The 25,028-nt window shown below is 38.3% G+C and overlaps 1 protein-coding gene across 1 annotated transcript in view; it reads right to left on the bottom strand.

Annotated features, from left to right (window-relative positions):
• ODF2L (outer dense fiber of sperm tails 2 like) overlaps nt 1–25,028 on the bottom strand; it is a 60,602-nt gene that overhangs the window by 12,080 nt on the left and 23,494 nt on the right. Inside the window, exons 18-20 of the mRNA XM_083847179.1 lie at nt 24,574–24,699; nt 6,459–21,453; nt 337–5,477 (exon numbers count right to left, since the gene is read on the bottom strand). Of these exons, the coding sequence (XP_083703305.1) occupies nt 21,325–21,453; nt 24,574–24,699 (255 nt within the window). The 3' untranslated portion in view covers nt 337–5,477; nt 6,459–21,324. The remainder of the gene's footprint in view (nt 1–336; nt 5,478–6,458; nt 21,454–24,573; nt 24,700–25,028) is intronic.

The raw sequence follows: 25,028 nt of genomic DNA, 5'->3' as shown, positions 1-25,028 counted from the left end.
ACAGTAGCAGCAAAGCAATATGGCTAAATATCCACTTAACTCTACAGCTGGTCCTGAAGGGGTTTCCGTACACTCACATGTAAGCATGGAAACAGAAAAAGGGAGCAGCGGGGAAGAACCAAAGAATGGTTCAAAGCCTCTACTCAGACACAGAGCCTGCACTAGCAACTGCATTCAACCAGCCATCAAAAACCGTAGGATAAAGCACACTCATATCCCCTCAAAGCAAGGGACAAAAACCCACTGCCATTCTACAACGAATCAACTTAGTTCCAACATATGAGCCCTACTAAGCCCAGTGCTCCAACCACAACACGTACTAACCACCCTACTTACACGTGGCTTCTCACAGCGAGGCCCCCACCAGCGGCACAGCCTCCCTCCACCCAGGCACAAAGAGCTGGCTCTGCAGAGGAAGGCCGCAGCCGCCTCACCCCAGCCAAAGAGGGGCAGCCTAAGCCTGGGGGGTTATAGGGGAAGAGGCTGATCCTTTGGGACTGATCGTGCCAAGCAGAGACGATAGGTCTCACCTGGGTTTTACCCAGGTGCACTGTTAGGGCTGTTTCTGACGCAGAGGGCCATAGCACCTCTAATGATCAGACTAGGTGTTGGGACTATTCATACCCGTGTTATTTACATTTTTCCTGCTTATTGAATAGTAGCCCACATGCAAGGAGGTGGTATCGTACCAAAACCTCAGCACCTTCAAAATCTGCTAACGTGGGGTTAAAACCTGTCAACCGCCCCTGTCTCCGCTTTTGAAAAAAAAAAAGATACATTTACATTTCCTTTGAACCTCTAAATCAAGCTGGAAGGGGTTCAAGTGCCCCAGAGCAATTTATTGTAGCTGCTGGGAGATAGGAAATTTGCATACATTCCTGTTAATATGAATAAGCAAGAGAAAAAGGCCCAAATTTCACTTCTGCATAAAGCACATCCATCTTTATGCTAAACTGATTTATATGGTGAAGCCATCTGTCTGTTAGCACCTTTTAAAGTAGAATCAACAATTGCTAATAAGGCAGCTATTTAGAAAAAGGGATAAATACAGCGGTGGAAGCAGGTGCAGCTCTGGCTCACTCCACAGCATAAATACACCTCGTGCCCCCAGTGAACGGGGGTCACTGTAAATGGTACACTTCAAAGCAGGTTAACAATTGTATCGGATGTTGGGCATCTTCACAGCATCTTCCAATGTGATGTATGTTGTGGCACTGATGGTTGTTTTTTTTTGTTTTAAAGCACCTGGCTGGGACAGGAGCAATAGCAAGGGCAGGGCACGAGCCTGTCTGGCCTCAGTCAGCAGAGGGGCAGGGACGATGCATCCCCCAGCCACCCCTCCAGGCCGCGCCACCAGACAATGCTTTGTGGCTGTGGTTGTGGGGCGTTCCTCCTCTGCCCCTCCCTGGCTGCATGGAAACTGCCCTGCGTGGGCCGATGGCAAAGAAGCTCCTGCTGCCTGCCCTCCAGCCCCGGGTTTGCGTGGGAGCCCAAAATACGAAAATCAGTCCGTGACCCACGTTTGTCTCATTCAAGGTGACATCGTTACTCAAACCGTCATTTACTGAGGAGACCCGTCTATGCTAGGCCGCTGCATAGCGTTCAGTGAGACCAGGAACAAATGCTGTGCAAGAGAAAGTGCACCTGAGCTGTCTTCCTGGATCTTTTGGGTACTGAGAGACCATTAGGGTAAATGTGCCGGGCTCCGCAGGCCGCTGCCCTGGGATGTCTTTCCACACCTGGGAGCTGCGGTGCCGTGAGATTTGCACAGTGTGTATATGACTGCCAGCGACAGACCTGATAATATCTAAACACCCACTTTTCACCTCTTTAGGTGAAATGGGTTAAATCCGTGTGTTTAGCTTTTACTTTTCCACATTCCACAGCGCATAAATACACACCAGATGTGCGCAAGGAGGGATAAACTCCTGTCAGGCTGAGAAAAATGGCGTCAGAGGCTGCCTTGACACTTCCAGCTGCTCCTGAGGATGCAGGACAGGTGCCTGTCACGGCAGAAGCAATCGCCTTTCCTCGGGGAGGTGCCCCACGAAGGCAGCCCTCACCCTTGGAGAGCGTATTCCTGCGTTTCGGGTGCACATAGCTAACCAAAGCAGTTGCAAGCTGTATTTTTCTTGCTCTCTCAGCAGCTTAGGGGGTTCTCCACCAGTTCCTGGGTTCCCACCTTGTTGGAGGTATTCGAGACATCTGACAGCTTTGTTAGCTGAGGATGACTTGTTTCAAATGACATGACAGATTCAAGGCAAGACACTCCTGGTAATTTCATACATCATTCTGTTGTCAGTAATTATTCGCGGCTAGTGCTAAGTATGTGAAATTCAGTTGTTTTCTCCCATTCTCACATTTCTTTCTGAAGTTAGACACTATCTGTATAATGAAAAAAGCTTTCTACTTCACAGAAAACTCATAGCATGTTTCCAGTTATTGATGTCTTGTTTGGAGGACCAAATTTTTAAGTATCTAAAGGTGTTAGTTTTTTGTTGGTTGGTTAGTTTTTAGCATTAAAAAAGCTCTTGTTTTCCACCTCAGAATTAAAAAGATTTTTCTTTTTGTCTTTAGAGACTAGAAAAATCTGAAGGGAATCCTTCTGCAGTAAAGTTTTTTGTAAAGGGAACATATGCCTTTTATTTTCACAACGTTACATAAAGGTATTGTGCCATGCATGAGATTTTTGTTCACAATAAATAATAGCAAATTTTTAAAAAGTGCTTTAGACATAAGATTAAATTACTCAAAACAGCAAGAGCACCAACAGAAGCCGTTTTGTGCTGTTTATTAGACAGATGTTACTAATACTGAATGTTCACCAAAATTTCCACGGAATATTTTTCCCTGAGCTTAGTAAATTTTAACGATGATTTTGCTGAAAGTCTCATGTGTTTAGAATATAAAGCACAGAACAGGTAACGACCCTGCTTACTGTAAGATGCACTTAGTTAATCAAAAGTGCTCCAGAAACATTATCAGAGTTCCTTCATTTGACTGAGTCCAGCTGGGAACTCAAGATATATCACATGTAAGATTTGCGGTTAATTGGCAACAGCTTAAAAGATTTGAGAAACTTCCTCTAATATAACGTATGTCCACAGAAAGTCGTATTTGACTCACAAACGCAGCTCCATCTTGAAGAAAAGCTCCTTCTGACTGTTTTCAGCAGAGCAGGAGCCGAGGCATTTCCTGCCGCACAAGCAGCCCTTTGCTCGAAGCCTTGCAGGACAGAGGCCGCGCTCGCTGCCTCCCTGCGTGTGGGGACGTGCAGGTAGCGCCACTGCTGAGCAGCCTCTCGCAGCGATGGAATCGCTTTTCTTGCATCAAACTTCCAAATCAAATAAACTCTTTTAGTAAAATAATATTTGCTGGAGGCCTCAGCTTATGCCAGAGGCAGAAGAAGATGGCTAAAAAGAAGGCCTAACTCAAGAGGATGTTTACAGTTTAAGATTTGTTTAGCGCTTATGCTATAATTTGTGCCATGTGTTCTCTTATTTACAGTTCTCCAAGCAAACCATTTTCTATTAGATGTGGAGCATGAGGAACTTTCCATACAACAGTAACTCTCCCCCATAACATACCCCTTCATTTCCTTTCTATAGCAATTGGTAATAACATGTTCCTTCAATTTTTTTATCTGGTCTCTGGCAGCAGACAGAAGTTGCAGTTGATGAGCCTGATTTACTGAAACCCAATCTGACAGAATGGAGCACACATGTTATGTGGAACATTCATTTGGTTTTCTGATGACCTTCTGTATTCATCCCTGGAGAAAACTTCCTTCGGAGGTCATTTCCAGTTCTTGGTAGCCCAGGATGCTCTGGGGTGAATCTTTTAACAGAAAGAAGCAAATCTTGTTATTAATCATACTGAGGTCGCAGCAGCAATAGTAAATTGATGAGCATACATTGTCATAAATTGTCTGAAGCAAAGGGCCAAAGTTGCCAGCCACCACAGAAGTATTTGTACATTTCTTCTATCCCCTCTGAAGGGACCAAGTGTTGATATTTCAGCATAACAGTGGAAAATACAAGCAGAAGCTACAAAGACACAGGGAAGAGAAGATCTGAAATGGCTGAGATGTCAGATTTTTGGGGAACAGCTTTGCTCCATTTCTGAATGAGATTCCAGTCCTGTGATACAGCAAATACTTCAGAATGCTTCTTGCTTCAGAAAAGGAGAGGCTTTTCCTTTACTGGCAGGAGTGTATTTCTCCAGCCCTTTCTGTCATTTATTGTGGTACCAAGCAGTATCCATGCAGCACAAACAACTACGGGAACTGAACTAGGTTTTACATCAGTTGAAGTTTTAGTAACGATTCAGAAGGGTTTTTTTAATCACATGCAGCAAAGGGGGAAGCCTTTGGTTCTCTGGAAGGAACGATAGCCCAGTACTTAGCTTTGAAAAATCAGCATTGAGGAAATTTGACATGCAATTCAGACCCAATAAACAAGGAAAATTTCTGGTATTTTTCCAAGTTGTCCTTCAGGCTGCCTCCACAGTAAGTGTTGATCAGATGCTCGGTGGCAAGCGGTCATGTGCAGCTTCAGGCCCATCACTTGACAGCAATTACAAGCTTTTGGTGCCTCTGCTGTGAGCGCACGCACATTTCATTATATGCATGTGGGGGCCATGCACATGCTGCTGCTGCCTAGAGGAAAAGAAAGTCCTTCACATTTTTTCTGCCTTTTTTTTTTTTTTGAAAAGCTGAATTTAGTTAGTCCCAGGGCAGATTTATAAGTAATTTTCCTAGCCTGTTGACCTGACCATTTTGGAAAATCCTTACTCTGCTGGCAGAAATATTCCTGTTGGAAGTAGAGAAGTTTCATGTGTGGAGATGACGGTGCCACCCTCTGAGGGAGGTGGCAGAGGGAGGCAGCCGTGCCCCCTTCTGTCTGCCCTGGTCCAGGCAAATACAAAGCTGGGATTTCTTTTTTCTGCATCTTTTGTTCCAGCATTTTTCCCCCTAACCACTCTGGAGATGTTTCACATCCACCCGTGCTTGTTCATGTCCATCCCTCCTGATGGTGCTCGTGCTCAAGGTCAAACCCCGCTGTTAGGTGCACCAAGAGCAGACAAATTACTGCCTCTTCCACCTTCACAGGCTCACAGCCTATTGTTGCAGCAGAATCACAAGGGCAAAAAGACAAATAAAGTGCCTACTCTTCTCACTGTACCTGATGGTGGTCTTTCATCCATCAAGCAAAGAAATTGAATTTGTAATTGCCAGACTTAAAATGTTTGGTTTGTTTTCTCTGCTTACATTTCTGCTGAACTTATCATTGCTATTTATACATCAGTGTCTTTATGCAGAGCATGCTTCCTCTGTATCATTCTCATTCAGGAAAGAAATGGATGTTTGTACTGACATTGTCCAGAGTTTTCACTTTTCCAGACAATGAAGGGCTTTGCTTTGTTGTAAAAGAAATATTTTTTTTCTTCCTCTTGTTCTTGAGAGCAATGCTTGTGAGCTAATAAAAAATGAAATGCATTGGTAGGCTTGGGTCAACACAAAAGTGAAAAACAAAAGATAAAAACAAGAAAAAAGACGGTCTCAAAGCGCTTTGTATGGTCTCTTTTCATTGTTTAGTGGTAAAAGAATATATACAATGGCAATTGTTCCTGGGTGTTAGGTTTATGCTTATTTCTCTCATATTTCAGCTTTGCTGTAACCTCAGCCTTACCACCTCTGTGAATCTAGCCCTTGTTACAACCTGAAACAACACAGCTCTGAGGAAAGCACATTTCTGTGACTCTATTTTCATTTTGTTTGTTTTAAAAAGTTTTAGTACTGAATTTCAGTCTGCGGGAGGATCCCTGTGGGCTGAAACCTGGGAGAGGTCCCACCTAAGTGTAGCTGTGGTTATACTGGAGTAGCACTGGTCCGTCCTCACCTCCCACTCCTTGGCACGGGGGGAGCAATTGTTGCTCAGTTTAAGCTCCCTGATGCAAATGTATGTATATTTTGAAAGGATCTTCAACAAAAATAGATCAAGAATGCTAATTTAGCTGTAAGCATAATTCATCTGGCATCTTTGAAGTAAGTTCTTTAATGATTTCACTGGAATCAATGTAGCTCACTGTTAATTAAGCATTTTCATCTGGTGGACCATAATAGCCTTTAGAAATAAAACTGTAGATAATAAAATGAAGGAAGCTTAAAAGAACTTCTTTTGATCTGGAATTTTTCCCCACCAGAATGAGATCACAAACGCTTCATTATGTTTTATAGACTGACAGAAGTTCAAAGTTAACACTAGCAGAAATTGGTTGTAACCACTTGATTAAATATCTATGATTCACTCAGATAGAGTTATTGGTTATGATAAGTTCTGGAAAAGCCCATCCATGAATAAAATCTGCAAGTATGGTAATCATACATAATCACAGAAAAGTTTAGGCTTATGTAGGAGCATCATTACTACCTGTGGGAATAAGAATCAACAACTTACCATGAGGTGCTAGAAACAAAATAAGAAGCAAGACACCGGGGACATTGTGCATCTCATACGCAACTGTTCCCAGCACTGGTTTCCGAAGGACCAAGGATGTGTTTATAGTTTAGAGAAAGGTTGTTCACAGGTGGAAAGCTAGAACAGTAAAAGCTCCATTTTGACCACTTAACTCGAGACATGATTTTATGGTGGAGATTAGAGGGAAACAATTTTCCCCATAGGCCAGGTATGGGTGCCTGGTTTGGCTGCAGGCCTGCTGGTCGCAGCCTACACGCCATCACCTCCCTGCGGCCCTGTGGTGCTCGGGGACCTGCACCCACAGCACAGCCACAGCATGGGCGCCAGGGCCAGTTTCCAGACAGGGACCTACCTGTCCATTCAGCCTGATGGGCAGGGGATGAAGGCTCTGAGCAGCAGGAGCCCATGCCCGATCACATTTCCAGCCAAACACCTCTGCAGAAGCTGACAGGAGACAAGGCCGCTTGTGCACAGCAGGGCTCCAGGACAGCCAGATGTGAGCAGCCCTCACTGCCCAGGGCCTGCTGCTCCACCGGTCAGACTGCTTCCGGGTCTACTTCATGTTTTAGGTCTCTAATCACCATATTTCTCCTCTAATTAACTCCCGGTCACATGTTGTGAGAACTTTTCCTGAAAGTTGAACAAATGTGATTGCAGGCATTTGCCTGCTCTAATGCAACTCGGACTTGCAGAAAATTCTCCCAGTACTTCAGGCTCCTCTTCAGTTTTTTTTTCTTCCCTCTGACTTAGGATCTGCTTCACTTTGTTTGTCTCTAAAAAAAAAAAAAAAAAAAAGAAATGCTGAGATGGCCCCTAATGTTGGAATCTCTCTTTGTGATTAATAAGCTGAATGTATTTAATTGTTCCCATTCGATATGGTTTGATCACATTTATTTTCTCTTGTGGTGTTACCCACTAGAAAGAGAAAAAGAAAGCTAATTCAACCCTTATGTTTCTGACACACACTCCTGTAGCTTTCAAAGGAAAACACGTCCATGGGACTGCACACTGAATTCAGGGCTCAGTTTGGAAAAGCATGGAGGCTGGTCGCACACTGCTGAGCAACTTCTCCTGCTTCCTTTAACTTCCTTGCCCTGCAGTAACGGATGCCCCCAATCACTCCCTATAGCAAAACCCTATCAGAGGAAGAGCAGACAACAATGTTTTTCTCACACACTGCCATCAGGATGACCCTCTTGGTTGTATTAAAATTACTGTAAAATAGAAAATCCACACATGGCATTACATAGTACATGCTGCTGTGTTAAAAATAAAGTATTAAAATGCATGTGTGAACACAGATATCATTATCAGGCATCACTATTTCAACTGCTGAGCAAATTCTGCTTCTTGCACTTACCACCCTCCCAGAATAGCCCTTGCCTTTGCTGGATGACATAGTCTTGCACAAGCTCTCTGCCCATATAGTACCTCAGGGGCAGGAGGCAGCTGCTGAGACAAAGTTCAGAAACTTGGACTAGATTTCGGGCCTGACAACCTCTGCCGAGGTGCCACCTGGTCCTGCGGATGCTGACAGTGTCCATGTCCCTCACTTTTTGACACTGAAGTTTCACAGGTTCCTGAAATTCTGCTTCTCTGCGTTCCCAGTCATGCTAGGCATGGCAAAGCCTGTGCAGCCCCTGCACAGCAGTCAGTACCAAGCACTGCTGCAAACACCTACGAGGCTCGGAGCAGGAAACATGCAGAAGCTTTTAAGACTATGACATGCTCTCATGTGAGCACTTGCTTTCAATAATAATCATAAATGGAGAGCCTACAAATTCTCTGGGAACTGCTTAATATGTTTGTATTTTCTGGACTTCTTGGGAGGATTTTTTTCACACCAATACATTCTTTGTTTTGTGTTGGGAAACGTGAATGGTCTCTGGACATACATATGTAAGTACATGTAACTGCATATGATGGGTAAAGGAAGTCTACAAGAACCTCTTGTTATCAAGTAAGCATTTTTTTTAACCTTTGCTATAAATGAAGATGACAAAAATCACATCTAGCCTGCATCAGCTTTAACTTACTTTAGAAAGGGTGTTGATACACAGTCTATATGCAGAATGGAAAATAACCAAGCTTTCATCCATCTTCTCTGAGAATTTTCTGTGGACATTACAGCTTCCAAACTCTCCACAACAAAGAATGTATTTAGAAAGCTCATTTACACACCTTCATGACAAGAGCACTCAGTTATGATCATTTTTTATACCACTATTATCACAAACTACTGATAATTTGGTACTGTAGTTCATTTCATTGGATACTATGATACAGCAGCCTAGAGAATTTTATCATGATACCCACAGGAAGGCAACTATTTAGCCATTTGAACAGAATCAAACTGATCTGAGAGTTCATACAGATAAACGACAGAAATAATACCATGCTTCATTTAATTTCCTTTCCTATTTCCAGCGCTAGCAGTACTGCAGTACTACTAAGAATATTCCTGCATAAGCCACCAAAATATAATATTCTCAGTATCACCATGTTGTAAACCCTTACATTGCACAGAAAAATGAAAATTATGCAGACTGAAGACATAATAAATGCTTTCCTAAAACTGAATCAAATAATTTCCTTTCTGAGGTATTTTGCTGTCATATGTCCGTGGCAAAGTTGTTTTTTTTTCATTATTCCTACTATGAACATATGCTATTAACACATCTAAAATGACTCTGCACGTGCTAGTATTTCCCTAAGAACAACGAATCTGGAAGAAGCAGATTTAGAGTTTCATTCCTAGTCTTTCTGCTATACTTTCCTACTGGATTTCTAATTCTGGATGACTAATGGTACATTTTAAAGATAGCTCCAAGTTTTACACAGGTCAGCAACGGATTTGGCAGTCCCTTAACTTCTTTCCCCCCCACAATTTCTGTAATATGGACTATGGAAATTAAACACAATGGAAATGATCTGATCATGCTCTCTCCCTTTTACTGCTCCAGTCGTAAGCCAGTGTAGAAACTGTGTTTTGCTGTGCTTTCCCATGGGATTGGGACAGCGTCACTCTGAACAAAATCTCTCTATAAACAATAAAGTTAATAATAGTAAAAATATTTTCCCATATAACGCCTGTTTCCCAAAATATTTACCTTAAAACTTGTTGGAATAATTCAAAACCAGTTGGGCTGTAAAACATCAAGGTAGAGGCACGCAATTTGAACTTAGCAAGTCTTAAATACAACACTAAATTTGAATGTGAATATTCGTTAAACATAATAATGTTAAGATGAAGTAAAAATCTGGTAGATGTACATGCATATACAGGTTGTTAACTGCCCAAATAGTTGGCTGCAGCAACGCACAAGAGCTCAGCTGTAAAGAAGAGAAGGAAATTGTCTATTCAAAGTGATTTGTTATTCTAGGATGAGTTGAACTGGAGTTTACAAAAGCCGGAAACTATTCAACTCAGATTAATGTTAGGAGGTACCACATTCCGTAGGTAGTTCCATAAACCTTATAGCTCTTGATGAAGATGGTAAGTGCTACTGGAGAAAGCAAACTTTTCAAAGCAAATTGAGGCAAATGAGCAAAGTCCAATGTACAGTGAGTATTCAGGAAAAATAAGGTAGAACAACAAAGAAGTAATTTCTACCAGGGCATTCGCCGTGAGTCTGGAATTCCTTTGGTGCTATACGTAAAGTTTTGCTGTTCAAAGTGTAAATCAAATTTTCATCTAATTTTACCAAGCTCATTCATTATCTCCTTTCTTTTATATTATCAATGCGTTAATTAAGAAGAAGGTTTTAGTTAATGAGATCAGTAAAATTCAAAGGCTATTCTACATCCTTTCTTGAGGAGATGCTCCAGAGAGTCAACCCCAAGTTATCATTTGGTTTTGCAGAGATTAAGGTTATACTAAGAATTACAAAACCCCTGAATATGTATCTAAAGGAATCTAAATATAGCTTCTTTTAATGTTTTAGTACCTAGTGAATAAAGCAGCTGTCAGCAATATGTTCTTCTGAGAGGCGTTCATATGCACACGAAGTCTGTTGTTTCTAATCTCAAAAATATGGTCACAGTCAATAGTCACCCACAAACAGGTGTGCAGTTCAAAATATAAATTTTGCATTTGCCAGCACATATGCACATTAAATAAGATGATGGTAATGCTAAGTTTTACACAGTGGAATAAGAGGTCTAAAATTAAAATCAAATGCCTTGACACTGTCAGATGGTTACCAGGTGTGTTATGCTGTGAATTTTACATCATTATGGACATATTTAAGAAACATGATTTGTGGTGCAATATGTCACTGAAATTGCCAAATTCTAAAGTTAAAATATGTTGTGTAAAATAATTTCTCACATTTGACAGATTTAAGTGGTCAATTGTGTGGAAGTTATTTTTCTCCTATGGGCTAGACTCTGTGAGCACTTAATAGAGATATTTTCAAGAGGGCAAGCTAAGGACCTGGAACAGGATCACCACCTAAAATAGTACCGTGCTTTTTTATGGCCAGGTTGAAACAGTCCACAGTTCTCTATAGTTCTGAATAGACGTTTACTTCATGTACACTGAGTAGGAAAGTATATGACAAGGTCCTGGCCTTGTTCTTGTCACTGGAGAAATTCCTATAGATTTTTAATAGAACCACTGCTGTTGGCTCTAACAAGTACTATTAGATCTAGAATAGCAAATAATGTATTAGGGAGATGCTAAGTGTAAGAGCAGAAGTTGCTCAATGGAATGTAACACATTGTCTGAATTAAAACTTTTTTTTTTTTTTTTTGCCTTTCATAGAATCATAAAGGCTGGAAAAGACGTCCAAGATCATCTGCTTCAAACATCCCCCTACCACCAATATCACCCACTAAACTATGTCCCTGAGCACCACGTCCAGCCTTTCCTTAAACACCCCCAAGGACAGTGACCTTTATTTCTTCTCAACTAAGAACAAAAGCATGCCTGAAGTTGCATGGAAAAAGCTGTGTACAACTTCCAAGTAGAGATACTGAAGCTCACAAATTTATGAGCTTTTTTCCCCAGGAAACTGTACGCAAATTTTATCTTTAAAGAAGGAAGGAAGGGGAAGAAGAAGAACAAAACCAAGCAGTTCTAAGATATTGCTGTATGAGGGTATTATTTCATTTTAACTAGGAATAAAGGATATTCCAGACAAAAGGAACATATTTTGAAATGAGGGCATAATTGCTGCAGCCACAAACATTCACACTCTCACTTTGCTCACAAAACCCATTGTAAGCCTGTGTGTTGCACATCTGCACATTTCTCATACAAACAGGACTGAATCTCCATCATGTGTGCCTTCATCTCTGTACCTGGAGACATGCCCTCTGCCAGCAGCAATTAGGAGCACCTTCAAGTAGCAAACAGAATACCATCAAAAGCCATTGTAGAAGCAGAATAAACAGAGCAGTTCATTGATTTTAAGAAAATCTCTAAGACTGGCACACACCCAGAAAGCCTTTTTTCATAGCCTATGGATTTTTAGTTAATAAAATTTTGATAACTCTGTTAATCTCGAGTAATATATCAGTATGGAAACAATATAGTTCAAAGGATGATTAATCTGTTCCAGTGTGATAAATGTTAAACAAGGATAATTAATTCCAAATTTTTACATTCAAGAACGCGAGCTTCTGAATGGTTAATCAAACACATACAACAGTAAGATAATTCAGGAAGCCTGATCACGTATCATATGACCCATCAGAGGCCTCATCTATCATCAAAGAAATAATCTCATTCTAAGAGCAACCTGACTGCACAGTCAGACATTGAGACATTGTCCCTAAAACTGGCCATCCCAGATTTGCCTTGGAAGGATTTCTGTAATCCATATGTTCTTTCACACAACTTTGCAAGTGTGTATGAGCCTTCGCTATGATCTCTTGCTGGAAGTACTCCATTTGCATCATCCCCAACCAAAGTCAAATCACCAAAATCTGGAATCAAATGTGGCAACCTTGTACAAACCTCTTAATACTTTATCCAAGTGCACTGCTCTCAGATTAATCTTTTCATGCTTTAGGAAGTGAAGCCTGACATGCAGTATGAGGTTCACTATTATAAAGCAATAGTTACCCAAGAGGTAATAGTTACAAGAAAAATATGCTTTTTCCCTATATAAGACTAATAACTGTAAGACTTTAAAACAAAAGTGGTAGCCAAAAATTTAGCCAGAAATTTAGGATGGTCCTGAATAAGTAAGGAGATTAATAGAGAATGAATCGGGGAGAGCAGTTTCTGCTAAACAGTTTCTGCTATTGTCTTCCTTTAGGGTTTGGGCTGCTTGCGCTAGAGGCAAACAGAAATAATTAGCCACAGAGGATAATTTCTGAGTTCACGCTGAGGTCTTTTGGGCATGATTTTCTTGTTTCCAGCACTTAATTGGCCAAATTACTGCTGTCACTGAAATGTGCCGGGAGGGAGGGGGGTGGAAATGGCTTTTCAAAACAGTCTTTACTGTAGAATTGTATAAGCTCTGGGAAGTACATCATCCACAGTTTCTGAAACCTGCACAACTAATGTAAATAACAGGATGTAAAGCAAATTTCCTCTATAGGTTCTAGAAAATTATACTTTTTTGTTGTTGTTTCTGTCAGAAAAAAAAAGTTTAAACGGTTTTACTGTTGCTCAAAGAAAGGAGAAGCAAGGTGTCCTTTAGAAACTGCTGTGGTTAGATCAAGGAGTGTGCATCTGACAAAAGACACAGACAGTAAGGATGCTTTGAGGGCTCCTGAAAAATTGGGTGCTTGGGTACTTGAAGGTTTTGCACTTTGTTTTAAAATAAAGTAACTTCACAAAAGACACCTTCACAGGGCGGGCCACTATGTTTCTGTTATGTAATGCTGAAAAGTGCTCAAAAGGAGGCCAAACTGGATGGAGAAAAGTTCCTGTTTTTACACAGAATTTTAGTTTATTAAATATAGTGAGAAGACAGAAGGGAACAGGAATTTTTGATGTCTACCATTCAGCGCTGAGTATGATGCCAAGAACGGAGAAATTATTAGACTGCTAGAAAGAAACAAGACCTGTACAAAAATCATAAATCTATCCTGTTTCCAGATGCTGGCTTGCTAAAGGAAGCCAGAAGAGCTGAATCCTGGCAAGCAGTATTTTACCAAAAATCAGGAACTGCACTTTGTACCACTGTTCCCAGTTCCCCGAACAGAATCCGGAATGTAAGCATCGCTGAAGCATGTGAAGTTCAGTAGGGAAACCATGCCAAGAGTGCTATCAACAGGCACTACCTAGTAGGATGCAAATGATGTCTTCTGCAAAACAACAGCATGAAGTTTTCATTTCTGTCTCTGGGATTTATTTCAGATCTTGGGATGATGGGTCTACTAGAAACATGTCATTAGAAGACAACCACATTTCCCCTCCATTATTATATGTGCACAATGAAAGAGAAATCAGCAGAGCTACCACCTCTGAATGCTTCTAGCTGGGGAAAACTCCCATGAAATACAAGTATGTAAAGAAGAATTTAAATGTCAATTTCCAAGTCACACATGCCTGATAGAATAGGTCAGTGCTCGAGTATAACTGCATCGAACTACCGAGGTTTGGAATGTCATCAGTAGATGTCAGAGCAATATTTGAACTCTCCATTTTTAGAATTCAAACTCCTATATTTTTTCTCTGTAGAGAAACTATAGGATTCTATCTCTTCAGAAATAGCTGTGTAAAATTTCTCCTAAACCATAATCTTAGTAAAATAAGATTTAACAAGAGTTGGAAAATTATTTTAAATGGAAATAAACTGTTTGCTTGTTTGTTTTTTCACATAGCTGGGATTAAAATTATTGCAAGATATACCATATCATTCAGCTTTCATTTCAATCAAGAGAAAAGCAATTTTATGATACTTAAAGACAATCCTCTCTTTCTTGATTGTTTCTATCAACCCTCTAGTGCCAGGCTGCCACCTACAGAGTGCTAATTCCAGGATCTTCTGATCCTGCCAAACTTCATCCAGAGCCAACTCCTTGCTTTTGCATACTCAAGCTCTGGGGTTTCGTAAAAAGATGGAGGCAAAAGCCACTGGAGAAAAGAAAAATCATTAATCCTCGACCACTTTGCCTGCTTCTAACAGTCCTCAACCAGGCCTCCAAGCAAACTTTCCCAGTAGTATTACTTTGTTTTTCAAGCATATTCTAGAGAAAGATTTGACCCTTTAGCCTTGCTGAGCTGGTTCTGAAATTTTATTATGACTCCATTTGTCAGTCAATATTGTCAGTCATTTCACTGTTTTACAAAGTTAGAGCAGTCTACATTTTGGGCAGGCAATGAGTACCAAGAGTAGAAGAAAAACAGGCTATTTAAACCCTAATGTGACATGCTTTCTGTACTTGCTGTTTTTTAAACAATTACACAGCCTCAAAACTTTTAAGAAAATATGACTGCAATAATTATGACTTAATATACTTTACAGCTTTGATAGGGTACTTCCAACATGAGGTAGATTTTATGCTTTAAGTATATCATCGTCTTGAATATCAAAATATGATAAACCATGAAGCATATGGTTTGTCACAAAGTAATCTGTAAGAAAAAAAAGGTTAGCTTCTATCTCAGAGGGGCTACTGGCGTGCCTCATGCAAAGTACCCATAAACAACGACCAGGCTGCACAAAATTTGCTACAGCATATTCCACCTAAGTTCAAACGTCCTCTCTGTTAGTACACAACCAAATTTAAAACAAATTAACTAACTAAACAGCTGCAGGTAAACAGCTCTTCATGTCCTTACCACATTTTATGTGATTGAGAAAACACAGGACCTAATACGCTGCTGCGTGGTAAGAAGTTCAGAAACAAAATGGAAATGGAGCCCAGGACAGAATCAGGAAAGTTTGCCTGTGCTCTGGCAAAGGATTTGCACAAAGATTTGAAACTTCTAGCTCGGGGGCCTTTCTTCAGATTTCTTAAGGTATTTTTCCTCTAGAAAATAATGAAATGCTGGCATGGAACAGTACGCGTTTTGCAACATGTTAGTGTACTGACCTTCTCAAGTGGGGAGAGGAGGAGAAAGCCTTACTGTGGAAGAACAGCCAATGGTCTGAGAATAGTCTGAAATGCCAACTTAGCATTTTTGCACTTCAAAAACATCTTCGACTTTTATAAGCAGGCGTGATGGTAAAATTGAGGCTGTTAAAAATATATGGTTTGCTTTGGTAGTTTATAATTCACAGCGGCATTTAGTGGGTGGAGTTGTAAATTAGTAAGTGGATTGCTGCCACAGCAGAGTATGCTGCTACGCTGCAAAGAAGAAACTTTACTAAGAATAGGAATGTGGTCACGGTGATAATGAACAAGGGCCTAGCATGCTGAAATGGTGATGGGAGATCTGGAGGTGGTTGCTGGATGTGTAACAGCTGTTCTAGAAATTAGATGTTATCAAAGATTTTTGAAAGATTGAATTGGTTGAAAACCACAGAAAGCTTAACCAATAAGGCTTGGTTTCAATTTTTGGTGGTACTACCAAAAGGAATAGTAGCATATGAAATATTTATCTTGTTAATAAATTGGAAGGTACAATTTTACAAACAAAAAAATGCCGTATTTATTCTGCCATAATAGGGAGGCAAGATGGCAGCAGAGTCTCTATGCATAAAACCATCCTTTTTTCTATCACTTTTCAGTGAAGTGAATTAATCAGCTATAAAAGTAATATGATACGGTAATCACATATTTGATCTGTTCTGTCAAACACCCAAACCAAAAAGGCCTGTTTATACACCAGTTACTTCCAAAAAAGAAGAAATACTATTGATCTTAATGCAGAGTTTTAAAGACACTAACTTTCTCTGGCGCGGGGAATGATTTACCTATTGCTTGCTTGGACTGTTTGTAGCTGCAAAAGGTTGAAAGCAAATAGCTTTACATCAGGCATTCGGAGTGAAAGGTGCAGATAGATGGGCATGGCAATACATAACATGCTCTACCTTCAAATATTTGGAAACTGTATCGCAGAGTGACAGCGTTCAGTGTTCAACCACGAGTTCACAAGAAAATACACTGAACCCAAATGCACATCAGGGTGACCTGTGTGACTACAGTAAATTCATGGTTTTGACTGCTTGAATTCCCCCTCAGTTAACATCATCATAATATTCTCACTCCTCTTGCCTTAACATGCGTGGCCTATATCAGCCTTAAAACAATCTGCAGGAAGCTTTTCAACAAAAGCAAAGAGAAATCTGCAAGAAATCACTATGTCCACTTCATGCCCTAGCACAACCCTTTCCTATGGGGCCCTGCTTTGATCGCTGTTTGTGCTGGCCAGCTCCAAGCCTCCCAGCAGAGTAGGGGTTGTACACAGATGTTGCGCTGCAAACAGCTTGTCAGCAGAGGAGGCTGGGTCACTTTTCCTATAGGAAGACACCAACAAAGCGATTTTGTCACAAAAGGTCTAACCTCGCTCCTTTCCAAGGCAGGGTGTTGGACATGGTTCTAACAGCAGATGCTTGGAGCTGCACATTAACAGTCCCTACTTATTTATTTATTTATTGTTCTCAAAAACCCGAGTGTTGATTTTATTCACCATCAGTCAGATAAAAGGACTATTCAAAAGATGTTTTGTGCCAGCGACCTATCACTCCATACTGATGAGTTGTCCACACGGAGCTACTGATCATCCAGTGATCGCTACAACTTCTGCACAGGAACTCCTCAAGGAGGCAGGTATCCAGAGAGAAATAGCTGAGTTTCTGTTCTCCTGCTGGAAGGAGTCCATCTTACAACAGGATTTATAGCAGTTTTTGTGCCATAGATAGGAAACAGATAAAGTTCTTCTATCAACCTTAAGCCATTTGTAATGAGCTATTTGGCAGATAGGATTAAAGGGGGGTAGGGCCCCAAGTAGCCCAAAGACTTCTGCTTTAAATTCTGTGTTCCCATACATTAACAAATCAAAAGCATATGATAAGATAATGATCTTCTGCTTCAAATCCTTTCTTTCTCAAAAACAGCAATGAGGCACTGATGTGTTACCCTCCATTTTATCTCCGATAAAGAATTGCAGGAGTTGGGAGTTCAGCACAACCATTTAAAGTCTGCCCATTTCAGGACTGTACATGCTTGCAATTTATCTTAATTAAAGCTCCCAAACGCTGTTTGAATAAGAAAATTCACTAGCCAGAAAGTGAACTTTGCATCCTCAAAGTACTTTGCTTTTCATAACACGGAAATCTGTCGTGTTAGGAAACATATACAATAGTAAGCAAAGCACTGATAAGAAATATCATAGTTTAAAATATTTGATTCTAAACTACATTTAAAAAAAGTAAAACTAGAACTGCACTAAGTATTTTGACCCCATGTCTCATTCCCTCTTTAGACTATTCTGAATAGCTCAGGAGTAGTGCTATGAGATGGTGTAATGAAATAAGCAAGACCAGGATTGTAAAAAAGTGGTAGTACCTTTTCCAGGCAAACTGACATAAATGAAAAATAGATGAGCTCTCAAGAAAAAAAAGATGTTTGTCAAATCTCCAAAATAAGTCTTTACAAATAGATAAATTGAATTGTTCTGATACTATGATGATAAATATAGGCATACTCTAAACAAAACATAACTAGAAAATTTGAAGTTAAAGAGTGATTCATATCTCTTGTAGGACATTCATAAAGCTACGTCTCAAGACATTGCTGCACGGTTGAAAATCCATGGTGGGTTTCTCCCTTTTTAGCTTAAGAAAGAAACAACAGCAGTAATATTAATAAATTGGAAACCAGGAGAAAAAAAAAAAAAAGCATTATCCAAGTTTAATTTACTGTCTGAAAAGTATAAAACATTTAATAAATTGCTTACAGAATAAACTGACTTGCGGAGCGTTTTTCTAGTGCCAAATACAACCAAAGGACAACACGTTAAATAAAACTGAAGTTGACTTGAATGACATGACCGGATGGCAAATTTTGTCACTAACCAGATTAGAAAAATACCAATGAAAATTCATACAAAAAATACTTAAAAAAGATAAAATCAACTGAGTTAGAAGTTAAAAAACATAACCTATAGCACAGTGGCATATGAAGTAGAACAAAGCAAAAAAAGTAAAAATGATTATATACTAAAGATGCAGATGCATATGTTTTTGGTGGCAGTATTTTAAAAAAAACTATTTCTTGCAGTCACTGATTTGGGGCAGGGACTATTTTCTTTCGGTGTTGTCAGTCAGCTTACTAGAGAACACACATCGGTATGGCTCAGCATTACAGAACTGGCAGAGCTGGCAAGGTTGTCAGTCATTTGGAAGCAATAATAAAATAATAATAAAAAGTCATATTAAGGGGGATGAGTTGTCTCATTTTCCAAAATAGTATTACAGGGAAATGCAAAGACTGTATTATGTGCTGTCACGATTCCGTCCAATTGCTCTTTCTAGAGATTAAGTACACATACTTGGATATAGTATTGCAGGCACAAGTAAACTATATTTTGTATTAATTCTTAATACATGGTTCCTCTACTTGCAATCTAAAACTAAATTGGCCACATAACATTACAAATGTCTATTATGAACATGCAATGTCACTATTAACCCCATATTTTTCCAACTCAGCTGCTATTTTCCAAGCATACTAAATTGATCTTGTCTAAGCTTATTTGTTTGTCCAGGCTACTTTGTTGTATGGGCCAGTTGTGATCACCATCATGGCAGAATTGACTTAATTTTGTCTCCAATAAACACCAAAATTATCTCCTGTACTCAGACTTAAAATATCCCTTAGGCTCAAAGTGAACCACAGCCAATTGACATAGGTGCACTTTTTCTTTTTTTTTTTTTTTTTTTTTTTTTGGCTACACAGCAGCTGAAGACTTGGTTAAAGGATTCAGCATCACGTGAATAACCCACTTGTGCACCACAGGAAGAGTGTTGTACAGATCAGAATTTAGGAATGTCTGATATTCAATACATGCCTTGTATACATGCCAGCTGATCTTTACACTGACAAATATTCCCTATGATTCCTTCGGAATAGCTAAGCTCAATTATGTTGGTTATTCTCATCTCTTTTTGGACAAGTTTCTTCTCTAATGCTGTCTTCTATGACGTAAAATACGCTGTTCTTCTCTGATTAAATGAATCTTTTCTCCAAAATACATTAATAACATTTTGCATCTTAACAATTCTGCAGCACAGAGTGGCTCCTGATGCCTATTATCATCTAGAACCAAGTACCTGATTGATTTAGAGGCTTCAAAAACATCCAAGGTCTACACAGGTTAATTCACACAGAGCTGAATTTTTCTGTCTCAATTCAGAAGTAGATGAGTATGAGCCACTTACAGTCCAAAGATATGCAACAATTAGTAACAAGCAGTATGCATATTATATGCATCTAGAACTTGCCATATACAAACTTGTTCAGGACATTCACAGATAAAGAGGTACCTGAAGCTGTCAACAACTTTAGTAACTTCAGATCGGTTTCTGGCAAATGACGCAAGGGAAAAAAGAAAAGATCTTATTTCCTGAGTAGCAATAGATAGGCTGAAATCAAGTTACTGTACGTCTTTGTATCATTTAATCAGTGAAAAGCATGCAATTTTTCAGGACAACCTTTTAAAAGCCGTTCATGGACTTCTATCCAAAATGTACACATGAGCAGATAATTATCACATATCAGTATTTGTTAGGATGGATGAGCATTTGCAAAATAATGAAAAAAGAGCATCAACATTCTACACATAAATAACAATAAAATACTATGCATAACAGAGTGTGCACCAACCTGTTTCCAGTCCAGAAATATTATTTAAATATGCACTCTAAATTACATATATTTAACTTATCTGAATGTACTATTCTGAAAAAGAAAACATATCACAGTTCTATAAGCCTGTAAACAGCTACTTTCTAAATAAGAATTGGTTTTTTTTTCTGTATTAGTCCTGTATCAACTGAATATTTACACATTTAACCTGAGGCATAAGTAAGTCTTACCTCAGGGAATGGTAGCTTTGTACTCAAAAATGGAAACCCTTAATTGTCTTAATGAAGCTGTGTCAACATGAAAGGGTATTTCAACACATTCAGAGCTTAAATTATATTTGTATTTAAAAAACTTTTCTAATTATATTTGTAAAAGATAGATGTACTCCTTTTCATAATGGGATGGTGGCATGTAGGGAACAAGGCTGGATGGAACAGCCTGGTGGCTGCAAGCCTTTCACACAGCGCAGTATTGTGTACTACACTACACATTACACATGGTGCTAAGTTACAGGAGAAAGAAAGGGAGAGAACCTAATTATTTCTAAATTCCTGCTTGTCTTAACAGAATGTGTGTCATCACCTTGGGCAGCTAGATCTGTACAGAAACAGATGGATAATGACTGATAATTAATATATAATTATTAACAACAAAGATATGCAAATTATTATACGGCCAGTCCCTGTGTGTTCTCTTCCCCCATTGAGACTGAACAGTAATTTATGATAAGCTGGCATTTACCATGGACTAAAAGGACACACGAGAATTTATAGCACAAGACCTAACACATGGTAAATTCACAGACTAATTCACAACTCTGTGTGCATACCCTACACTTACACACATTTCACTACTACCACACAGACTGCCTTTTCTTTTCTGTTCCATGAATAATACAATTATTTCTATCAGTAATACCAACTAAATCTTCTGAATGTAATCAACCAGTAGGATATACAATAATTGACCCATGTTTCCAGATCCATAGCAGAAGTTTTCCTAGAACAAACTAAACTAATATAGTTCAATCCAGCAAAATTCTGAGGCCTCAATAGCATTGACTCTAACAAGAGTTACAGCCAAATCTTGTAAAGTTTCTTTATTATTAAAATTAATGAAGTTAAAGGATTCAGCCAAACATTGTTATGTATGAGGTTTTCAAAAACTGCACATAACTCTGGATGCTCTGGTTCTTGTTTTCTGACTTTTGTAGGCTGTTCTCCAGCTCTTTCAAGCATATCTCATGGTGCTTTTCATTCTAAAGAAAAAAAAAAGTAACACAACACAACTTAGAAATAAAATACAAATCAAAATATTAATGTAATAGAATTAGTACCTAAATTTTATAAGACTTAGTTACTCAAACTTCTCAGGGGCTCTGAAAACATAAGGTCCTCAAAAGGGCCTCAAGACACAGAAGATTTATGTTCAATCAGAACCAAAATGAACATGTTTAAATAGGTTTATAATCCAAAAAAAAGGCCTGGGAATGTAGAAACTAATCTAAATTTGTGTCATAAGTGACTCCTAGCATATTAACTCTATTATTGACTTAAGACTCTATAAAGTTGATTTTTCAAGGAAACATTAGTTACTGATCTCTGTTGTAACATGATTTTTGTTGCCTATGGTTCTTTATTTAAAAAAATAAAGCAAACAAATGAACAACAAGAACAAAAAGACTAACTGCAGCATTACCTGCTCGTTAAACCCATCCCTGATGCACAGCAGAGATTGTTTGTTATATTTACATGGGTGTTACATATATTCAGGAGTTACCTTTTACACCTATTACAGATTTCAGATGCTAGTTGGTTAAAATACATTTTTTAAAAAGTAATTATATCAAAGTCTTCAGATTTAAATCCAGCTCTACAAAAAGAAACTATCTAGAATGATTAACTGAAAATAGTTACCTTCATAATCCTATTTTGTTTCCAGTTTCATTACAACAAGGTGAATAGGATCATATTATTTTCTATAATGCATTGCTGGTTATATGTAAATGTAGTTATAAAACAAACAAAAAACCAATGTATGTTCTGAATTAATTTACAACTGTTCTTCTCAGCCAAAAACCATTTGTATTTATTTTTAACTGTAAAATGGAAACCATTTGAAAATATCTTTTATTTTCACACAGAATGATCAGCAGGAGTATTCTGGCAAGTGACCTGAATTCTTATTATCTAGGATTGGTGATTCTCAGAGTTTCTTTGCCTCCAGCCATCAGTGTGAGCATTTAAAATGGACTAAGGAACAAATAATGATTCAGAAATGAAAATATGCTGGTATTTTCATTCAAAATAGCAAATATAAATAGCTTGAAGTAGAGCCATGTGCTAGAGATCCAGTTTTGGATCTCAAACAAAGTAACTTGACTACCACTGATTTTAAAGAAATCACTATGAGGCCTAAAATAAACAATAAAACAATCTACAGATTTCTTAGAAGTGATAGAAAAATGATTACTTTCAAATTAATAAAGAGTACAATAAGAACTGACAAAAACTGAAATGCAAGTCTGTGCTTGTTTTCTAAGTTGCCAAGAGAAATAAATTAGGATCTGATCTCAAGTATGCTCAGACATCAGGAAAGGAATAACAGTGTACAGCACCGCGTAACAGTAACTCTGCCTTGTAAGCGCTGGCAGTGACCCTTTCCATATTGTTTCTTTTCCTTGTACCCTGGTGTTACATTAAAGATGACCAAAACAGTTCTATGATAATAAAGGTACACACACTATGCTGTACATTTTCAGGTTCTTTAAATCTCCAGGGCTTTAAAATTAGTTAAGGATTCCCAACTTACACTTGATTTCATAACAAGAATGGAAAAGAAAGTTGAAATACACTGCTTCTACACCACCATACACATACTCTACTACCAAAAACTCCTAAAGAAGACTAAACCAAACTGGGATCACTGAACATAGGTGTTAAGGAATAGGATCCAATAAAGAGTTTTTTTTAATCTCTTTCAGCTGAACTATAACACTCGCACTGTTGTGCCCTTCCCCCCCCCCCCCCCCCCCAAAAAAAAAAAAAAAAAGAGCTGTGAATGCCTAGTCTTAATACACCTCCTTAGGGCAAGGAACATCATTTCTTTCTTAAAATTAAAGCAAAGATATTGTGGTAATTTGCTTGCTGAATATGATTAAATTTATACCCCAATTCAACCTGAGTGTTCTTCTGGGACAAAAGGCAAGAAAATTTTCTTAATTTTCTACTTAACTTTAGCATAGTAAGAAATTACTATTAAAAATATATATATTTGAAATTTGAAATACTAATTTTAAATGTCTGACTTTGTTTTAACAACACTTTTATCTTAGGGCAAATGCAGACATTAATTAAGTTACACTTGATGCAGATAAAAATTAAGCATATCAAACACAGAACTATATCTCTGATGCCTTATTTGAATCCTGAATAGAATTTACACTTAGGTTGGCTTAAGATTTTAGTCTTGAAAGCTTTAAGTCAGAATACAGAATATTGTTTCTGAGAGTCTAGGAGAGTAGTAGTATCTTTTAGTGCCTTTTTACCATCATTTATATTTATTTTAAATAGCTTTGTAGTTTATTATCACTGATTGCTGGACAAATCTTTAACTGTATTAAAACTTTGGTTGAAGCAAATGATATGCCATTGCCAGCGTAGGGAATTCAGGTGTGGCTGTCATTTTATTAAGAGACAATGAAAAGAGATTTCTTAGATTCATTAAAACAATAAGTAGCCCCCTATTCCCCACCAACACTTTTTTTGGCTTTCAGATAGTATTACCCATCCAAAATATCTATTCAGCAGAGCCACAGTCTAAGAAGATAAGTATCTGCATATCAAAGCCTAGGCATTTAGAAGCCTGAAACTTTGAAAAAAAAAAAAAAACAAATATCTCTTCTGTTACTAATTACATTTACGTGCAATATCAGTATGCAACTGAAAGCTTTGCACAAATTCCAGTAAGATCAGATTCTTTTATCAACTCAGGGAGAAAAAAAAGAGATACCACCACATGGTTATGGAACTGTTATTCTATTACTCAAATCTAGTTATGCTTACTGAAGCTGATTAATCTGAGAGGGAAATTAAAATTTCATACTTTTTTTTTTTTTTTTTATTTTGGCTTCCTGGCAAAACTGGATTGCATAACAGATGTAAACTCAATGTTATTCCAGTTATTTAGTAAGATAGGCTAAACATCTGTTGAGTCTATTAGAAATGTCAATATACAAAGTATATTGTCAAGTTGAATGAATTTTTAATTAAAATGAATATCAATCGTATTAAAACAGTGGTTTTCAATAAAAGAAACTTTATGGAAAAAATGATGTGGTAAGTAATTTCTTAAGTCATAAACAATGTTATTTACTCACATGGTGAAATCTGCAGAGAAGTTGTTTTTTCTCTTCTTGCCACTCTCTCAGTTCAGATTCAAGGAGTAGTATTTTTGTCTCAAGGGCTTGTTCTGTGTATGACAGTTTTTCAAATTCTTCAGCTACCTATTATAGTATGAGATAGAACATATTTACATTTTTACATATTTACATTTACTTGCAGTTAAAGCCCAAACCAAACTATTCTCTTGTACCTTTGCATTAACAGCTCTATTTCCCATTCTACTATCTAACACTTCAGCTATTTCCCATGCACAGAAACTAAAAAAAAAAACAAACTGGGAAGTACTCTGGCTGAATTTGAATAAAGTTTCAATTTGGAAAAAAAAAAATTATATATATATACACACATACACATGAGTAACTAATAGTAACTAATTTGTAAGTGTACCCCAACTTGTTATTTTTTTCAGAACCAAATCTATATTCTCAGA

The sequence above is a fragment of the Anser anser genome (genome assembly GCF_964211835.1).
Source record: "Anser anser genome assembly, chromosome: 8".
Lineage (NCBI taxonomy): Eukaryota > Metazoa > Chordata > Aves > Anseriformes > Anatidae > Anser > Anser anser.
The sequence above is the reverse complement of the archived record's forward strand: the minus strand, read 5'-3'. Positions and strand labels throughout refer to the sequence as shown.